At 44.1% G+C, this 20,673-nt stretch overlaps 2 protein-coding genes across 4 annotated transcripts in view; one reads left to right on the top strand and one right to left on the bottom strand.

The window, feature by feature from the left end:
• impact (impact RWD domain protein) overlaps positions 1-7,394 on the bottom strand; it is a 43,323-nt gene extending 35,929 nt beyond the window's left edge. Inside the window, exons 1-4 of the mRNA XM_073045614.1 lie at positions 6,920-7,394; positions 3,697-3,819; positions 2,302-2,354; positions 380-442 (exon numbers count right to left, since the gene is read on the bottom strand). Coding sequence (XP_072901715.1) covers positions 380-442; positions 2,302-2,354; positions 3,697-3,819; positions 6,920-6,955 — 275 coding nt within the window. The 5' untranslated portion in view covers positions 6,956-7,394. The remainder of the gene's footprint in view (positions 1-379; positions 443-2,301; positions 2,355-3,696; positions 3,820-6,919) is intronic.
• A 5,335-nt stretch (positions 7,395-12,729) lies between these two features.
• The window catches only part of osbpl1a (oxysterol binding protein-like 1A), a 257,078-nt gene continuing 249,134 nt past the window's right edge, over positions 12,730-20,673 (top strand). The window contains exons 1-2 of one of the 3 annotated variants that reach the window (XM_073045581.1): positions 12,767-12,856; positions 19,878-20,083. The gene's annotated coding sequence lies outside the window, so the exon portion shown is untranslated. Of the gene's footprint in view, positions 12,857-19,877; positions 20,084-20,673 lie in introns of all 3 variants that reach the window. The other 2 variants (XM_073045597.1, XM_073045588.1) reach the window with 2 other exon arrangements.

Below are 20,673 nucleotides of genomic sequence, written 5' to 3'. Positions count from 1 at the left end.
GAGGGAGGGGAGCTGGGGGGTTTGGGGGTTCTAACATTTAATTGTCATTCATTCTTTGGGTCACTCCTCTGTTTTCGTGGATGTTTGCAAAGAAAAAGCATTTCAGTCTGTATATTGTATACATTTCTCTGACAATAAATGTACCTTTGAAACGACGTATTTCACTTTGTGTTTTGATATACATGTGACTGATAAATCTGAAATGGAGCCTCTGTTGACTTGTCTTTCTTATTCTTTGGATCACAGGTGCACAACTCTGGCTGCCGATCCAGAAACCTTAACTACTTTACTAAAGTGAACATCTTCAATTCATAGACAAAGTTAATTAAAGAGTGTACTAATCTTAATTTGCATCATCTTTGAAATGCAATTGACTTACAGGTAGATTTCTTCCAGGTCGTTAGACAGATCTGCCCGCTCATGACCTCTCAGCCAAGGAGCACTGAAACCAAAGAGAAATAAACAAATAAAAGTGATATTGAGAGTCATAGGCAACATGCATGGTTTCAGTCTTTTCCCCAGAGCAATGATATCAAAACTAGGACACATACGATTTAAGATGAGAGGGGAGAGACTTAGAAGGGACCTGAAGGGCAACTTTATCGCGCAGAGGGTAGTGAGTGCAGGGAATGAGCTGGAAGAGTAGGGGAAGTGGTTGAGGCAGGTACATTAATGTCATTTAAGAACCTGGAAAGATACAGGGAGGGTTGGGATTTGGAGAGGTACAGGCCAAAGGGCCTGATTCAGAGTACATTGCTCTATGATTTATATGGAAGTACAATAGCTTAAATTCTGTGGTCAGCAACAAAGAAATAGCATTGATGATCTCAAAGAAAGATGCCCCAGGATCTGGCCGTGTCTGTGGTTTATGGCGTTTCTCTTCGTCTTACTTCACCACTGTCACACATCACTTCAAAGGCATCCTGACATCTAGCAGCTATTTAATAAAGTTGGTAAAGCAACAAATCACTTTTCAGAACTCTCACAATTATTAATTACCTTCTCTAGATAGAACTAGAAACAAGCCCTTCAGCCCACTATGTCTATACTAACCCCATTTGACAGCATTAATTCCAAATGTCTCAATTCCCTACTCATTCAAGTACCTGTTAATATGCCTCTTAAATGTTGTTACTGTTCCTGCCTCCACTACCTCTGGCAGCTCATTTCAGATGCCCTGTGAGAAATTTATCTTACAGATCTCCTATAAGCTGCTTCCCTCTCACCCTAAACCTATGCCCTCTGGTTTTGGATTCCCCTACCCTGGGAAACAAACACATGATTTTATAAACGCCTACCACGGTCACCCTTCAGCCTCCTTCACTCTAAGGAATACACACTCAAACTATCCTATCACTGCTGAATGCTCAAGCACTCCAGTCCATATGACATCCTTATAGATCTGTTATGCACCATCTCCAGCTGAATTACTAAAGTCTGATGACTAGAAACACACATTATACTCCAATGCAGAGCACCATTTCAAAATGCTAAACAGATTACAATGCATAAACACAAGATATTCTGCTGATGCTGGAAATCTTAAGCAAAACACACACACACACACACACACACACACACACACACACACACACACACACACACACACACACACACACACACACACACACACACACACACACACACACACACACACACACACACACACACACACACACACACACACACACACATTCTAGAGGAACTTAGCAAGTCAGCCAGTATCTATGGTGGAGAATAAACAGTCAATATTTCAAACTGAGATCAGGCGCCCTGATGAAGGGTCTCGGTCCAAAGCGTCAACTGCTTTGTTGGACCAAAGGGCTTGTTTCCATGCTGTATGACTCTATGGCTCCATGTAAATGTGGATGCAAGAAATCACAAGAATATCTGGGTAAATATCTAGAATTCCCACCAATTTGTCAATTTCCCTTGGATTCAGTAGTGAAATTATATATAATATATTTATATATATATTCCTGGATGAGGAAGGGCAAGAGTTAAATCTGTGGCGATGTCAGTAATTCCATGGGGAATATTGCCCACTGGCACAGAGTTTCAAAATTGCTGCCGAGATCATGGATTAACAATGGTGAACATTGATAATTTCACCATAAACACCAGCAGAAACAATTGGCTGCTTACAAACTTCCAACAAGGTGGTCAACTTCTTGGTTGGGCCAGGAACTGGAAAAGTAATTAAGGAGGGTTAATTCTACATGATAGAGCACACAACTGCAAACACCTAACAAGTATGGTTAAGGTGGGTTAACACAAAGCATAGGAAGATATAATGCTTACTTTAACTGATAAACAGGCGGTGCTGCTGTTGGATATTCAGGAGGGAGCATCACCTGGAATACAAAGAGCATAGGCAGTTTTTTAATATATAAAAAACATATATTGAACGCAGATTACCCTGAAGTCACACACCAACCCAAATTCGTAATACATCTTGATTCTTTATCTCCACTGGGGCTAAATGCTGGAACTCCCTCACCAGTGGGAGCACTTTCACCGGGAGGGCTGCAGTCGTTCAAGAAGGGCAGTTCACCCCCTTGTCCTGAAGGAGCAATTGGGGTCTGGCAATAAATGCATGCTTTGCCAAAAAATGAATAAAGCCAATGCTTTAGTGTTTAAAATCATCTCCATTATTTGCCTCAACCACTGCTTGTGCCAGCAAGTTCCATATTCACCCCATTTTAGGATTAGGGTAACAATGATCGACAGGCATGAAGAGGGTTGAAAGGCCTGCTTCTGAGTTATAAAAGAGGATCAAGTGTCAAAATAGCCCATTTCTGTAGATCTCCCTTTACTGGGAAAAGTTAAAGGGAAATAAATGACAAGTATTTGTAATCTCCTGGCACCTGCACCCAGCTCTTGAATTACGATGTTACTGTGTGTAACCCTGTCATTTATGCCCAGGTATAACTTCAGAAACGTATGGATCCGGACGTATGTAACTCTTCAGACTCTCTTCCACTCTCTCTGCATAAACATCAAAACTCACTGAATCCTTGCTGCCTGCAGCAACAAATATTTGCTGGAGGAACTCAGCAAGTCGACCAGCATCTGGGGAAGGGGAAAGTAAATGGCTATATCTTGGGTCGAAACCAGGACCCTTGCTGCCTGTGATCAGATGTACACCGGCTGAGAATAAGATACAGAGAGAGGAGTTTGCCATCTGGTTATTCAATTAGAAATCAAGGTTTGAAGGTGAAAGCCCTGGGTTAATGTATCAGGAGGTCAGGGATCTGTGAACCCAGGCCAAGGGCCAAAGGGTAGAAGCCTGATACCTGCCATCTTAGAATGTGGGATCAATGACTGCTGGTTGGAGGTCTGGAGGCAGTTTGTTTATGTCATTAGTTTAGGCAGTTGTGTTGTCTATTACTCTGATTTAGATGAAGATCAGACCACACTTTATGAGTAATTAATGCAGAAAATCAGGTCATTGCAAAGGGTTCACAAACGTTTTCTTGCAAATGTATGGCCCTGGAGGCCAGGTAAATGGGTATATTTAAAGCAGGGGTTCACAGGTTCTTGATTAGTAAGGGCGTCAAAAGTTATGGAGAAATGGCAAGAGGATGGGGTTGAGAGGAAAAATAAGTCAGCCATAATGGAATGGTGGAAAAGACTCGATGGGGTGAATGGCCTTACTCAGCTCCTGTCTTTTATGGTCTTACACTCTGAGCATACCTGGAGGCAAATAGTCCATTCAGGTAGTTGATCAGTAATCCTGATAGAAAAGATTCTCGCAGCCTCATTGACAACAGTCCAATTATCCTCATAGATAGATGACAGAGCTTCTATCTCATCGATCTGAAAAGGAAGAATAAGTTGGAGATTTAATAACCACAACACAATGCTGTTTAACTTTGAGAACTGAATTAACAGTGACTTAATTTACATAGAACATAGAATAGTACAGCACATTACAGGCCCTTTGGTCCACAATGTTGTGCCGACCCTCAATCCCTGCCTCCCATATAACCCCCCACCTTAAACTCCTCCATATACCTGTCTAGTAGTCTCTTAAACTTCACTAGTGTATCTGCCTCCACCACTGACTTAGGCAGTGCATTCCACGCACCAACCACTCTCTGAGTGAAAAACCTTCCTCTAATATCCCCCTTGAACTTCCCTCCCCTTACCTTAAAGCCATGTCCTCTTGTACTGAGCAGTGGTGCCCTGGGGGAGAGGCCCTGGCTGTCCACTCTGTCTATTTCTCTTAATATCTTGTATACCTCTATCATGTCTCCTCTCATCCTCCTTCTCTCCAAAGAGTAAAGCTCTATCTCCCTTAATCTCTGATCATAATCCATACCCTCTAAACCAGGCAGCATCCTGGTAAATCTCCTCTGTACTCTTTCCAATGCTTCCACATCCTTCCTACAGTAAGGCGACCAGAACTGGACACAGTACTCCAAGTGTGGCCTAACTAGAGTTTTATAGAGCTGCATCATTACATCACGTCTCTTAAACGCTATCCCTCGACTTATGAAAGCTAACACCACATAAGCTTTCTTAACTACCCTATCTACCTGTGAGGCAACTTTCAGGGATCTGTGGACATGTACCCCCAGATCCCTCTGCTCCTCCACACTGCCAGGTATCCTGCCATTTACTTTGTACTCTTCATTTTCTAAACAAGGGGAGCTCCCACTTAGAGTGACAGACATGCGTACTACAGGTGGTACATAGAAAGGTTGGGGAAGTGGCAGAGGCCAAGATTAGATCAGCTAAAACCTCACTGAAAGGGCAGCAGTTCCCATGGACTGAACTGCCAATTCCTGCTCCTGTCCCAGTGTCAACAGTGTGTACAACAAAATCAGCTCACAGTGCTGTGCTCATCTTTTAACCCATTCTGAGATCATGTTAACCCTTCCTTCCTTCATAGCTCTCAATTCATCGTTCATCTATTTGCCTACCCAAGAGTTTCAAGTTGAAGTTGATTGTTATTCACCCATATACATGTATTGCAGCCAAATGAAACAACGTTCCTCCAGACCAAGGTGCATAACACAGTACAAACAACATAAAGTAATATTACCACAAATAAATTAACAATTAATAAAATGTATTAAAGATTTGGCACAAGGTGCATTTATGACTCAAGTTAAAAAGCAAACAGTATAACACTCCGGGTTCTTCATGAGTGATGAGTTCAGTAGTCTCACAGCATAGGGGAAAAGCTGTTTCCCATCCCAACAGTCCTTGTCCTAATGCTACACCTCCTGCTTGATGGGAGGGGGTCAAAGAAATAGTGGGACAATACCAAGAGCTCCTGATATATACCTCAGATGGGTGGAAGAGAGTCGCCAATGATCCTCTCAGTAAACAGTCCTCTCAATCCTTGTGGTCAAATGCCTTACAATTCATCTAAAAGTCCCTAATATATCTGCCTCTACCACTAACCCCAAGCAGTGCATTCCCTGCGCTCACCAATCTCTGTAAAAAAAACTCTGACATCCCCCTATACTTTCCACCAATCACCTTTAAATTATGCCCTCGCCATTTCTGCCCTGGGGATAAAGGTGCCGCCTGTCCACTCTATTACGCCTCTCATCATCCTATACACCTCTATCAGCCCACCTCTCATCCTCCTTCACCCCAAAGAGAAAAGCCCCAGCTCACTCAATGCTTTCTCGTAAGACATGCTCTCTAATCCAGGCAGCGTCCTGGTAAATCCGCTCTGCATCCTCATTAAAGATTCCAGATCCTTCCTATTGAGGCCAACAGAACTGAACACAAGTACGCTACAGAACTGACATTGGTTTATTATTGTCAAGTGGCTCCATCGTTGTCTTTCATCTGTATCAATAACTGAAAAGAGAATGTACAAAGCATACTCGGTACTGTTATGAATGTACCACAGCTCTGAGGGGCCGAAGGGTGCGGGACCAGCCCCCTCCTTCCGGAGAATCGCAAGATCGCTATTAATTCGGGTCTTGGACCCAGGAAATGAGAGACAATGCAATGGATGTGACCATTGTTCTTAGAGGCACCTGTGTGAATTGCAACTCTATAGTACGTGCCAGCTATCAGGGACATGGACACCCTCGGGCAATGTGGGGTGGGGATGGTATCACCCTACCTTGATTGACTTTTACAAATCTGCCAGCCATGATAAAACGGAGACTGCAGGAGGCGGTACTCCAGCGACGCACCAGACGGTGCTGTTTGGAAGCCACGTGTGATTTGGTTCCCCTAGCTAGGGAATCGAGTGGCTAATAACCCCGAAAAGGATTCCGAACTGACAACGGGGAACTCACGGTCCCGAACACGATTTGAGTTCAACAGGCTGGCAAGTTTATTTTCTCTCTCCAACCCGTGAACACCCAGCGGTCCCTCAAACGGCTAAAAGCCTTCATGAACACTAGTGCAGATGGCAAATATGCTTGACTTTGACAGGATAAATCAGTGTCAGTGCCCTCTCTTTCAGGCTAACACCCAAGTGTTGAGGACCTAATTACAATTAGCCAGTTCCAATCAGCAGGCAAATGCCTGACATCAGACTCTAAAAAAACCACTCCATTCTGAGCTCAGCCGTGAGAAGGTGAGCAGAGGAAAAGGTTCAAGGATGTTCTCAAATCTTCCACACAGAATCCTGAATTGTTGACCCGTGACCATCAAGGAAGAGCAGTCGTCCTCCGCAGGGTACCAACAACTTCAAGGCCACATGTCAGGAGTAGGTGGAAGGACTGACTAACTGCCCGTCGCACTGGCCCCATCGTGCCCCATCTGTGGGAGAACCTGCAGCTCCCACTCTGACCTCATGGTTCACCTCAAAGTCCAGATAAGTCATCTTCAGCCCCCAGGCACTGCCTGAGAAGACATCATATAACAGAGATTTGGGAAAGACCAAGTACAGAGAAAGAAAGAAAAACAAACACACACACACACAAAATGAAGTACTCACTTGCTTCTGAAGATTATCCTCCTCAAACTCAGCCATTTGTCCGGGAATTTATTGATCCATCCCACTCACTGTTATTCCCTCAAGGTCCTCAACACCTCCACCCTCTCCTTTCTTTGCCTCCACACTCTCGATTGCTCTCTTTTGCTATCTCCCTCTCTCACAACTTCTCGTTCTATCTTGAAAACACTATCTTCCTTTGTCGCTGGAATTCTGCCTCCACCCCTCAATCACGCACTCTCATTCTCTCCCCCTCCTCCATCAACTCTAATTCAATCCTTTCCCTGCTCTCTATCCTCTGCCCTTCTCTATTCACTCTCTTCCCTTTATGACAGTATTATGCCTCGTGCCCTCTTCCCCGGTACTCCTTCCTTCTCTACACCTCAATCCCTCCCTCCTACTTCTCCCTACACGTCAACCCTCCCTATCACCTCAATCCTTCCCTCCTCTGTGCAGCTCTCCCCCTCGGTGTCTCAGCCGATTCACGTCACGGCTTGTTCTGCCCAATGCGCGCACGTCTGCAAGCCCCGCCTCCACTATCCCAGCGAGTAGAGCTTATTCCCGACGGGTCAAAAGTCATAACCTCCTGACAACTTCCGCCTGTAACTGGCTGCTGGGCACAATTCCCGCCCGCCACCGCAACGTACAAAATTGCGTTGGCCGATGATAGTTTACCGAAGTCTCTGAGATCCGGGTGTACAAAATAAGTGCATTTAAAATAATTATTAGTTCTCGATGTTTCTGTTCAGATATTGCTAGAATGAAAAGCAGGCGGTATCAGTATTCCGAGTGAGCCTCATGAAATGTATCCTAGACTTCAAAAAAAAAGCAAGGCTGGAGTTTTTTGGAGTTGGGACAAAAATGTTAAAGAAGAGGTGTCAGATGATTGGAAGACAGCACACGTGGTATCTTTATTCAAATAGGACAATGGAAATTAGCCTGGTAATGACAGACCTGTGAGTAATTTGCTTTATTGTCATCACTTTGTTTTGCAAACGATCCGTGCGGATCATTTCATCGTACCAGTGCACTGAGGTGGTACAGAGGAAAAGCAGTAACAGTGCAGAATGAAGTGTTGCAGTTACAGAGAAAATCAAACGTCAGTGGTAATAAAATTATTAGGGAAAGGTCAGAGGGACTTACTCTGCAATTGAAAAGGCACAGAGTAATCTAAGAAAGCCGGCATGGCTTTGCTAAGAGGAAATCCTATCTGACCAGTTTGGTTGTATCTTTCGGAAGGTGACCAGGTGCTTTGAAGGATGTAGTAGACTTCCAATAATGCCTTTTCTGTCATCCTACATCGAGACTTGTCCGATAGCTGAGAAATCACGGGTTCCATAAAAGGTTACAGAATACAGGAGTTGCGGTGTCTGAAGGATGTTAAAGCTGCACGAGGCATTGGTAATGGTAAGACCACAACTGGAGTGTTATACTTTATTACGTCTGGTCGCTCTGCTATTAGAAGGATGTCAGCAAACTGGAAAAAGTGCAGGAGTTACCGAGACTGCGGGGTTGAGTATTATAAAGAGGCTAGATAAGCTGACGCTTCTTTCCATGGAGCATAGAAGTCTGAGCACTGACTTACAGAGATTAATAAAATAATGAGGGGCATAGATAATGTAACTAGCCAAAGTTTCTTTTCCCCCCAGTGTAGGGAATCTAAAACTAGAAGACACTGAGTCATAGAGTCAAAGAATATTACAGCTTACTACCCTGTAATTTTCTGGATTATTGCTAGAGCTTTTCTTAAACAATGGAACATTAGCTATCCTCCAATCCTCTGGCACCTTAACTTTGGCCAAGGTCATTCTAATTATCTCTGTTAGGAATCCTGAAACGTCTACGCTAGTCTCCCACAGGCTCCGACAGTACACCTTGCCGGGCTTTGGGGATTTATCCACTCAAGACAGCAAACCCTTGACTTCATTGCTGCTTTGCCTCACTTCTACAGACTCTATGTCCGCGTGTGTCTCCTGAGTAAGTACTGACGCAAAAAATCCATTTAAGATCTCCTCCATCTCTTTTGGCACCATTGATAGATGACCACTCTGACCTTCCAGAGAACTGATTTTGTCCCTTGCTATCCTTTTGCTCCTCATATATGTGCAGAAGCCATTGATCCCTGCAAGAGTCTCTGGTTCCAACACTGGTCTCACCGGCCACCTCAGAACCCACAGAGGTGGAAACAAGTCATCTTCAAACTCTTGTTTTCATTTCTTTTTGTATGAACTATTTATTTACTTGGTAATTTGTAGCAATTTTATCTTTGGGCCATACTGCTGTAAAAAAAAAAACAAGTTTCATGTCATGTAAGACAGTGATAATAAATCTGGTTTTGAATCTGAGAGAGTGCATAAGGAGAGTTTCAACCAACCCAACTCTTCTAACACAAAGTTGCCAAGAAGAGACCTGAGGAGGTAACACATGGGGATAGCAGATTTGGTGCAGTTAAGTACAGACATTTGTGAAGATCTACATGGGGGCTCATCAGACGTTAACAGACTAAGGGACAGCAGCAGGTTGGATTCTGAATTGTCTCATTGGCAGAAAGCAGAGGGTAAATGTTGAAGAGATTGAGTGACCTAAATGTAGGGCTCGGTACAAGAATCCTTGACTTTTGTGAGATACATTTAAGCAGTTTACAGTGTATAAGACGCTGTCGAGGCTGCATTCAGAGTATTCTGTTCAGCTATGATTATCCTATTACAGGAAAGACACTTCAGCTGGAAAGAGTGGAGAGGATGTTGCTGAGAAGATACAAAGGACTGAGTTATACAGAAAGGCTGGGCAGGCTGCAACTTTATTCCTTAGAATGGTGGAAGTTGAAGGGAGACCTTATAGAGGGGTATGAAATCATGAGGGGCATAGATAAAGTGAAGGGCCACAGTCTTTTTCACAGAGTTGGCAATTCAAGAACGAGAGGGCATAGGTTTAAAGTGAGGGGGAATCAGGTGCAAAAACAACATTTAAAAGGCACTTGGGAAGGTACATGGACAGGAAAGGTTGAGAGGGATATGGGCCAAACATGGCCAAATGGAAGCCGCCTTTACCACTTTGTAACACTTACCCAAAAGGCTGGTATATGTCTAGGGGAAAAGGAGATCCAGCCACACACCAACCCACCTCCCGTACACGCAGGTGCTGTGAGAATCGAGTTTATGCCTCGCGCCGCCCACCGTATCAACTTCACACCAAATACCGTTATGAAATACACTTTATAGAGTTTACTAACATTAACTAAAGAAGTATTAGGCAATACAATATATATATACAAGGAAAGAAAAAAACAAAAGGCGCCAACTTATCAAAGTTCAGTCAGTGTAGTGCACATCATAGGAGCTCAATCAACGAATCATCCGACAGCCACGTCGTCACACCTGGGACCACCCGGTGGTCTTACGAGCCGTCTAGCGCCAGTCACGGTGGTCCTACGAGCCGTCCAGCGCCCGTCCACCTTCCTCGTCCGTCTTCCTCCCGACTCTCTTCACCCCCAAGCCTGCGCAACCCCTCCCCCAAGTTCCCAGCCTCACAAAACACAATAACATTCCCCATTGATTAACAAATGAATACAATTACCATATCAGCCATTCTAAAGCGAAACAACGGCGAGAGAAACATTTATCAGACAAAGAAGCATTCCTACTCGTAACAAACCAAAGAAGCCATTTTAAGTAACATACACCGGACATTGTACAACTTGCTTTGTTAGCTTGTTCCACATACCCACCATCCTCAGTGTGAAAATTTGCCCCCGTTAGATCTTTCCCTTCTCACCCTAAACCCATGTTGTTTAGTTTTAGCCCTCCCCCCCCATTCCATGAGTAAAAGGCTGTGAATACCCACCTTGATTTTATAAACCAAATAAGATCACCCCTCAGGCTTCTTAATCCCAGGGAACGCTGTCCCAGTCTGTCCAGTTGCTCCTCATAACCCAATCCCTCCAGTCCCGGCAACACCTCTGTGAATCTTCTGTGCATACCTTTTGGCTGAATGGCATTCGTAGGCTGGCCAGAACAGTGAATGATACTCCTTGTGTGATCTCACCAATAAGTTATACAGTAGCTGTATGAGTCTTGCTCTCACTGATGAAGACCAGTGTGCCAAATGTCTTCTTCAGCACCCTATCTACCCGTGTTGTCTACAGTTCTCACTGCCTCAGTAAAGCAGGCAACGTAATCAAAGACCCCACTCACCCCAGAGAGTCTCTCTACTCCCCTATCCCATTGGGCAGAAGATACGAAAACATGAGGGCACATACCACCAGCTTCAGGGCCACCTTCAGCTCCATTGTTTTATGACTCAAACAGTTCCCTAGCACGATGAGATAGACTCTTGAAGTAACAGTCACCTTGTTATAACATCGCACTTTATTGTCTAACTGTACTGCTCTCTCTTTGCAACTGTGACACTTTATTTTGCACTGTTTTACCTTGTACTACCTCAAAGTGCTGATATGATCAATATGGACAGCAGGCAAAACAAAGTTTTTCACTGCAGCTTGGTACAGGTGTCAGTAAGAACACACACAAGATGCTGGAGGAATTCAGCAGGTTGAGCAGTATCCATGTTTCTAGAGAGAATATCGACTGTTCCTTTTCCTCCACAGAAGGCTATGCACAGCTCAATTGCCATCTATAAATTCACCAATGACATTATGTTGTTGGCAGAATCTCAGATGGTGACGAGGAGATGTGCAAGAGTGAGATAGATCAGTGTGGCGACACAAAAACCTTGCTCTCACTGTCAGCAAGACCAAGAAATTGATTGTGGACTTCAGGACGGGGAAGTCAGGAGAACACTCACTGGCCCTCATCAAGGGGTTGACAGTGGAAGGAGTGAGCAGCTTCAAGTTCTTGGACATTAACATCTCAGAGGCTCTATTGGGGGCCAGCATATGATTGCAAACACAAAGAAGGCACCCCACCCCAGCAGCTCTTCTTCATGATGAGTTTGAGGAGATTTGGGATGTCACCAGAGCCTCTTACAAATCACCAGCTGGTATGGAAGCTCCAGGATCACTGGAAACTGTAGAGGGTTATAGTCTCAGCTAGCTCCATTATGGGCACCACCCTCCCCTCCAACAAAAACATCCAGAGGCTATGCTTCAAGAAGGCAGCACCCATCACTGAAGATGCAACACACACACAACATGCTGACGTTTCGGGCTGAGACCATCATTGAGATCCTTCCAGTCTTGATGAAGGGTCTCGGCCCGAAACATTGACTGTTGCTCCTTTTCATAGATGCTGCCTGGCATGCTGAGTTCCTCCAGCATTTTTGGTGTGTTGCTTGGATCTCCAGCATCTGCAGATTTTCTCTTGTTTGCCATCCTTTTCTCAATACTACCGTCAAGATTCTGAAGACCCACATTCAATAATTCAGCAACAGCTTCCCCTCTGCCATCAGATTTCCGAATGGTCTATCAACCAATGAACACCACCTCATTATTCGTAATTTGCACTAATTTGTTTTCGTAACTTAATCATTTTTATATCTTGCACTGTACTGTTGCCACAAAACAAAAAAAATCACGATATATGTCAGTGATAATAAACCTGACTCTGAGATGCTGCCTCATCTGTTAAATTCCTCCAGCATTTTGTATATGTTGCTTCAGATGTCCATTATCTGCAGGATCTCTTGTGTGACAATAACGAAATCAATTTAGCAAAAAATGGCCGTACAAAACTCTGCCAGCGCCTTCGCAATGGCCTCACTCGGGCACCACGGTGCGCGGATTCTCCCTTCTCCGAACCGCAGGGGTTTGTGGCCGGACCCATCCGCGGTTTGTCCTATGCCGCTCTCTGTTCCGCCCAGAAACAGGAACACCCCCGGGATCCCCGCCCGTTAGATTGTTACAGCGCGGTCACGCGCTCCCGAGCCAGCTTTCCATTGGGACCCGGGTCGGCCGCCGCCGCCCAGCCGCTCCTCCGCGTCCAGGTACCGCACCGATTCGGTGTTGCTGCAAAAATTATATTCTTAAACGAAGACGAAAATTAACAGTATTGAACGGCATAGAATCAGGTCCGATGCGCGAGTTTAAAACGTATCATTCTATTGTAACGGGGTTCCAAAGTCGTGACTAGAAACTTTGTAGAGAGTCGTATGTAATTTTTGTTGTTTCTTTGCGTTGAAGCCTGTTTTTTTTGTCTGGTGCTACTGTGTCTCTTGCTACGATAGCTTCACTTGGTTCTGTCCCTGTGCTGTTTTAATGCCGCTTGTATTTTTTTCCACTTCACACGAGAATGAACAGGGAAAGATGTTTCTGTAATGTTCACCAGGGTGGCGCGGTGCTTTCATCAAAGTAAGGGCGAGATTGCTTAGTTTTCCAAAACGTGACCGGATTCGGAATACAAACGGTGGAGTGTGGAAGTCAAGAACCTCGTTGTTTGCTTCTACTGTGCAACTACACTAGGCACTGGAAGTTGTTGCAACATGAGGCACTTGCGCATAATTACCGGAATGGTTCTCCAGAACATGAACGCAATTTTACACAAACTCCCAACTAAACCAGTAAAACTAGACCCAGAACCTGGTCACTAAACTTTCATTCTTATCTACTTAATGATCTAACAGGAATTTGTGCACAACCTGGGAAAAACGTTGGTGAAGTCCTATGTGTAGTTAAAGAGCAAACACGAGGAAATCTGCAGATGCTGGGAATTCAAACAACACACACAAAATGCTGGTGGAACACAGCAGACCAGACAGCATCTATAAGGAGAAGCACTGTCGATGTTTCGGGCCGAGACCCTGGGTCCGAAACGTCGACGGTGCTTCTCCTTATAGATGCTGCCTGGCCTGCTGTGTTACACCAGCATTTTGTGTGTGTCCTATGTGTAGTACTGACCATCTACCTACAGGGAATGTATTAATAGGCCTGAAAGAGTGCAGAGAAAACTTACAAGGATATTGCTGGGGTTTGGACCTGAGTTCGAGGGAAAGGTTGATTCTGGTAGGACTTCATTCCTTGGAGCCCAGGAGAATGAGGAAAGAGCTAGAGGAATACAAAATCATGAAGGGTATAGATAGTGTGAACTCATGCTGGCTTTTCCCCTCTGGTTCATTGAGACTAGAACTAGAGGTCATGGGTTTAGAATGAAAGCTGAAATATTTAAGGAGAATGAGGGTGCGGGACTTGCTTAGAAGGTTGGAATGAGCTGTTGGCAGTGGTAGATGTGGGTTCAATTGTAACAGGAGATGCTTGGATAGGTACGTGGCTGGGAGGGGTTTGTAGAGACATGGTCTGTGTGCTGGTAGATGGAATTAAGTAGAAAACCAGATTAGCATTGTCTAGATGAGTTGAAGGGCATCTTTCTGTACTGTTTACAGACTCTAGTAGAGTTGCTCAGAGTCAAGTTAAACAACTGGCTTTGTACTCTTGTACAATAATATCTTGTTATCCAGTGTCTTTGCTTTACTGATTACTCTTCCAGATACCCTGGTGGTTAAGCACATAGAGAATTCCTACGGTCAAATTGGATCCAAATTTGTCTTTACCTTGTCGGGCCTCTGTGTAACCTCTTTCCCAGACACATTTAGCACCCACTATCCAGAGGGTGAAAGGACATAGTCTTTTTCCCAGAGATGGGGTTGGCTGCTCATATAAGGGACGTAGGTTTAAGGTCAGAGGTGAGAGATTTAAAGGGACGTCAGTGCAGTTTCTTCACGCGAAGGTTAGTGTACATTTGGAATGAGCTGCTGGAAATAGTAATGAATGAGGCAGGCCCAGCACATTAGCAACATTTAAAAAAACATCTGATAAGTATATGGATAGGAGAAGTTTAGAGGGCTATGGGGCAAATGCAGGCAGATGGGACTAGTTCACTGGGTAGCAGAGTAGGCAGGGACCAGTTGGGCCTCTGTTGGGCTATCAGTTCACCCCTCAAACTCCTACATTCCAGGGAATCAAGTACTAGTGTAATCAATCTCTTCTTGTCATGAGGGCCCCCACGTCCGGACAACATCCTGGTAAACTCTTTCCGCACTCTAGGTGTGGAATCTGGGGAGAATAAAATGGGGTTAATGCAGGATTGGTGTAAATGGGTGTTTGATGGTTGGCATAGATGAGTAGGGCTGTTTCCCTGCTGTATGACTATTATTAAGTGACCATGAAACAATCAGATTTTTCTGAAAACACACCTAGTGCCACGATGTCCTTCAGAATGAGAAACCTACTTTCTACCTGGTCTGGACGACATGTTACACGAGACCCACCAATATGGTTGAATCCTAACTGCCTGTTCACCCTGGGACACTAATGGACAACATTGGTGTACCACCAACTAATAACAATGGATAAGTTCACTCTGGCCAAACCCAAGTGTCAGGTAGTCACACACACAAAGTGCTGGAGGAACTCAGCAGACCAGGCAGCATTGAGGGGGATAAAAGTACAGTCAACTTTTCAGGTCAAGGCACTTTGGCAGGATTGGAGGAAAAAAAGATGAGTAGATTTAAAAGATGGGGGAGGGGCGAGAGAAACACAAGCTAAAACAACATGAGTGAACAACACTAGGTGAAACCGGGAGGGGGAGGGATGAAGTAAAGAGAGTAACGGGTCTGGGTAAGCATGTGGTCGAAGAGTCGGAGAGCAGCGGAGATCAGAGGGGAAGCAGTGAAAGAGTTTCACTGAACTCCTGTTGAAGGGAAGATTTAAACTTCTTCAGGGTAGGTATTCCTGGAAGAGACTTCACAGTATAGTAATCCAATCACAACAAGAAAAATTCTGCAGAAACAGGAAATCCAAGCAACACAAAAAACATGCTGGAGGAACTTAGCAGACCAGGTAGCTTTTTTTTCTCCAGTCCTGCCAAACGGTCTCAGCCTGAAGAGTATACTGTATTTTCTTCCATTGATGCTGCCTGGCCTGCTGAGTTCCTCCAGCATTTTGTGTGTGTTGCTTGGATTTTCAGCATCTGCAGATTTTCTCTTGTTTGTCATCAGGTAGTTGGTTATTATTGTCATAGGTACTGGGATAGAGTGAAAAGCTTTTGGTTTGCATGCCATCTGCACCGGTTTTTCCATCCATTAGAACATCAAGGTAAACAGAATATGGAGTTTCTGATAGAGGGAGTGCAGTGCAGGCAGATAAGGAAGGTGCAAGATCCGTGACAGGGTAGATCAAGAGTTCATTTTTACTGTCAGAGAGATCCATTGGTGGAACTTCTTTGAGGTCACCTTTCATTGTCATGCTCAAAGAAATAAAGATGCAGGGTTGCCAATCTTTGCCGAAACTCATTTCCTCTATTGAAATTGGTTTATTTTTGTCAAATGTACCAACATTCAGTGAAGAGCGTGAGGAAGACGCACAACATGATGGGGGAAACTCGACAAGTCTGGCTACATCTGTGAAGGGAAATAAATGGTTGATGGTTTGGGCTGTGACCCTTCATCAGGGTTGGAAAGAAAGGGGGTAGAAGCCAGATTAAGAAGGGAGGGGATAAATACAAACTATTAGGTGATAGGTGAAACAAGAGGAAGGTGGGTGGGTAGGGAAGGGAGAATGATATATAAAGCAGGAAGGTGAAAGTTGGAAGAGTTGAAATAGCTGTTCTTGAACCTGGTGGTGTGGGTCTTCAGGCCTCTGATCTCAAAGTTCAAAGTAAATTTATTATCAAATTACATAGATGTCACAAGATACTGTTACGAACCCCGTAACTGGGTCACTTACCAGCAAAGATAGAGAGGTCCGTTGAAGTCTGATGGTACTATTTTTAACAGTATTTATTGATAAAAATACACAAAAATAATATCAATGCAAACATACAGATAATATACGTTGTCAATACTAAATCTAAAAGTGCGGGTATAATAATAATCAATAAGAAATAGCTCTATTGTTGTCTAGAGGATAATGTATTGTCCAATGGAAATATAAAAGTCACTCAGTTCATTCAGGCTGCAGCCTTTGGTTGGAGTCAAGAGAGAGATTTTTAGAAACTTGCCAGCTTTTCCTTTTTATGATTTCGATCCTTGGTGTTTCGTTGGTGTGGCCTCTTCTTTAGCTAAAGCTGTTCTTCCATGGCGAGCCGGCCAATTCCCAGGCAAGGGAAAAGGACGCACGCGAGCCCCACCAGCTGTCGCTATTAAACGCTGTCACGGGATTTCTAGCGTTTCTCCTGGTACATCTGAAGGGGTTGTTCCCCAGACCCTCTTTTATCCTTACTCACGGGGTTTCAGATGTCAATCAGGTTGGGATGATGCAATCCCTTAACCAGCCCACTCTGGTCATCCCGAGGGCTTCAATGAATAGTACAGTACTCAATACAGAATTCCGTCTCCAAGAGACAATGGCCGTTATCCGTGGCTTTGTCTTGCTGAGGCCAGGACACATTCCAAACCCTTGTGGATTCTACGTGTGTCTCTCTCTCTCATTTCCTGGGTCCCAGACCCGAATTAATAGTGATCTTGCAATTCTCAAAAAGGAGGGGGCGACTTTGTACCCTTCGGCCCTCAGAGTTGTGGCACATTCGTAACAATACGACCCCAAGATTAATTTTCTTGCAGGCATACTCAATTACCATAATAGAATCAATGAAAGACTGCACAAGCAGGGCAGACACCAGTGTGTGAAAGACAACAAACAGTGAAAATAAAAAAAGATAAAAAATATAATAATAAGTAAGCAATAAATATCGAGAACATGAGATGAAAAGTCCTTGAACGTGAGTCCATAGGTTGTGGGAACAGTTCAGCAATGGGGCGACTGAAGTTATCCTTTCTGGTTCAGGAACCTAATGTTTGAGGGGTAGTAACTGTTCCTGAATCTGGTGGTTTGAGTCCTGAAACTCCTGAACCTTCTTCCAGATGGCAGCAGTGAGAAGAAAGCATATCCTGGTGGTGGGGGTCCTTGATGGTGGATGTTGTTTTCCTGCGATAATGTTCTGTGTAGATGTGCTCCAAGGTAGGGAGGGCTTGACCCGTGATGGACTAGGCCATAACTACTACGTTTTGTAGGATTTTCCATTCAAAGGCATTGGTGACCCATACCAAGTGCTGGTGTGGCCAGTCAATATACTCCCCACCACACAACTATAAAAGTTTGTCAAAGTTTTAGATGTCATGTTGAATCTTTGCAAACTTGCATGCTGGGCCCAGGACAGATCCTCTGAAATTATAACACCAAGAAATTTGAAGTTGCTGACCTTCTCCACCTGATCCCCCAGTGAGGACTAGCCCATGGACCTCCAGATTTCCTCCCCCTGAGATCAGTAGTCAGGTCCTTGGTCTTGCTGACATTGAGTGAGAGATTGTTGTTGTAGTACCACTCATACAGATTTTCAATTTCCCTCCTATATACTGATTTGTCACCACCTTTGATTTGGCCTATGACAGTGGTGTTGTCAGTAAACTTAAATATGGCATTGGAGCTGTGCTTAGCCATGTAGTCTTCAGTGTAAAGTGAGTAGAGAAGGGTCGAAGCACACAGCCTTGTGGTGTACCGTGCTGATGGAGATCGTGGAGGAGGTGTTGCTGCCAATCTGAATTGACTGGGGTCCACAAGTAAATAAAATGAGGATCCAGTTGCACAAGGAGGATTTGAGGCAATTGATTATTTTGAGGGCATGATAGATAGTATTGAATGCTAAGCTGTAATCGAGAAAGAGCATCATGATGTACACATCTTTGCTGTCAAGATGTTCTAGGATTGAGTGAAGAGCAATGAAATGGCATCTGCTGTGGACCTGTGGCTCTGGTAGGCAAATTGGAGCAGATCCAAGTGGGTAGATATGATTCATCACCAACCTTCCAAAACATGTCATCACTGTGGATATAAGTGTTGCTGGACGATAATCATTGAGGCAGGTTACCACGTTCTTAGGCACCAGTATAATTGAACCCTGTTTGAAGCAGGTGTGTACCTTGGACTGCCAAAGTGAGAGATTAAAGATCTCAGTGAACAATTGATCAGCACAGGCCTTTTGTACTCGGTCAGGTATCCCACCCATCTGGGCTGGATGCTTTCCGTGGGTTCACCCTGCTGAACAATGCCCTCGGACTGGAATCACAGGAGTACTGGAGACTGTGGGAGTTGGTGATGTTTTGACTGTCAAAGCGAGCACTGAGCTCATCTGGAAATGAAGCCCTATTGCCACCAATGTTGTTTGATTTGTTATTGAAAGAGGTGATAGTGTTCAAGCCCTGCCACGGCTCTCGAGCATCCTCCTTTGATCAAGTTTTGTCTGGAATTGCCACTTTGCCTATGAGATGGATTTCTGGAGACCGTATCTGGACCTCTTGTAATTTTCTTGATTGCTTCCTGCACTGTGGTACCTGCGAGTTGATGGATATTGCACCTCCTGTGATACTACTGATAGTGGGGTGGAAAGTGCCTGTGATATATTGCACAGTCCACTACTTTCTACTTCTTGCATTCCAGGAACCTCCTGTTCTCTGTGTTTCTTAAAAAAACAACTATGCCTTGTAAATCTTATTTAAAATTAACTCTTTGCCCTCTTCTATTTGACATTTCTACCTTGGGGTATGGAGGAATATCTTTATCTTATCAATGCCTCTCATAATTTTATATATTTCTATCAGGAATTAAATTACTAGGAACAATTAAACTCCAACAGGGAGAAACTCTATCTTTGGCCGAGTGTAAACGTCAGTGCTGGTAATTCAGCCTTATCAGACGGTTTAAAAAAAATTAAAAATATTTGGGTGATTATTCCTTGACAAGCTGAGTCCAGATTTGGGCAGCTCTAAGCCAACTTCAGGCCTCTTGTGTTGACACAGAGACACCTGGAGATGCATGTGTGAGAAATAGGGAAAATATAGCAGTGTTTTCCTGACATTCTTGATAGGGGTTCAGAGTGAGAGGGAGGGGTTCTAAAGGGGATCTGAGGAGAGCATGAGTGGTTGATGTCTGGAGTGCATTGCTGGAAGAATTGGTGGATTCTGATAGAAGCTAAATGTTCAGTACATATATGTCACCCTGAGATTCATTTTCTTGCAGGTAAATAAAACGAAACAGTATACAATCAATGAAAAACAGCACACAAGACGGACTAACAACCAATGTGCATAAAACAACAATCTGTGCTAATACAAAAAAATATAAAAGAGAATGCCATAATAAGTAAATAAACTATAAATACCAAGAACGTGAGATGGAGTCCTTGAAATTGAGTCCATAGGCTGTGGGAACAACTCAGAGCTGAGGTGAGTAAAATTATCCCCCTTGGTTCAAGAGCCTGATGGTTGAAGGGTAATAACTGTTTTTGAACCTGAGGCTCCTGTACCTCCTTCCTACACTACAAAAAGTTTATTGTCATGGGCATACTTATTCCCAGGGCATAAATACCATGAAACTTAGCTTTTTGCAGTATAGTACATTATAAAGTGTAAACCATAATTTACATAAATTTAAGTTAACATATGCATAACTTGCACAATGGAATCACAACAATAACAACGACTTTGAAGCAAGTTATAGGAAATATTGTCTGAGGAGGTGTCGGGGTTTTTTAGGTGGATTCAAGAACCTGATAGCAGTGGGACGAAGCTGCTGTTGAATCTCGAGTGGGTCTTGGTTTCTGTACCTCCTGCCTGATGGCAGCACTGAGAAGAGGGTGCGGCCTAGATGTTGGGGGTCTGTGGTAATGGACATTGCCTCTTGTGTACATCCTGTGCTGGGGAGAGCTGTCCTTGGGATGGAATTGCCTGAGTCCACCGTCTCATATTGGAGTGCGTTGGAGTTTCAGTGCCAGCTGTGATGCAACTAGTCAGAATACTCTTCACTATACAGCTGT

The sequence above is a fragment of the Hemitrygon akajei genome, chromosome 1 (genome assembly GCF_048418815.1).
Source record: "Hemitrygon akajei chromosome 1, sHemAka1.3, whole genome shotgun sequence".
Lineage (NCBI taxonomy): Eukaryota > Metazoa > Chordata > Chondrichthyes > Myliobatiformes > Dasyatidae > Hemitrygon > Hemitrygon akajei.
This window is presented reverse-complemented; position numbering and strand designations above follow the sequence as displayed.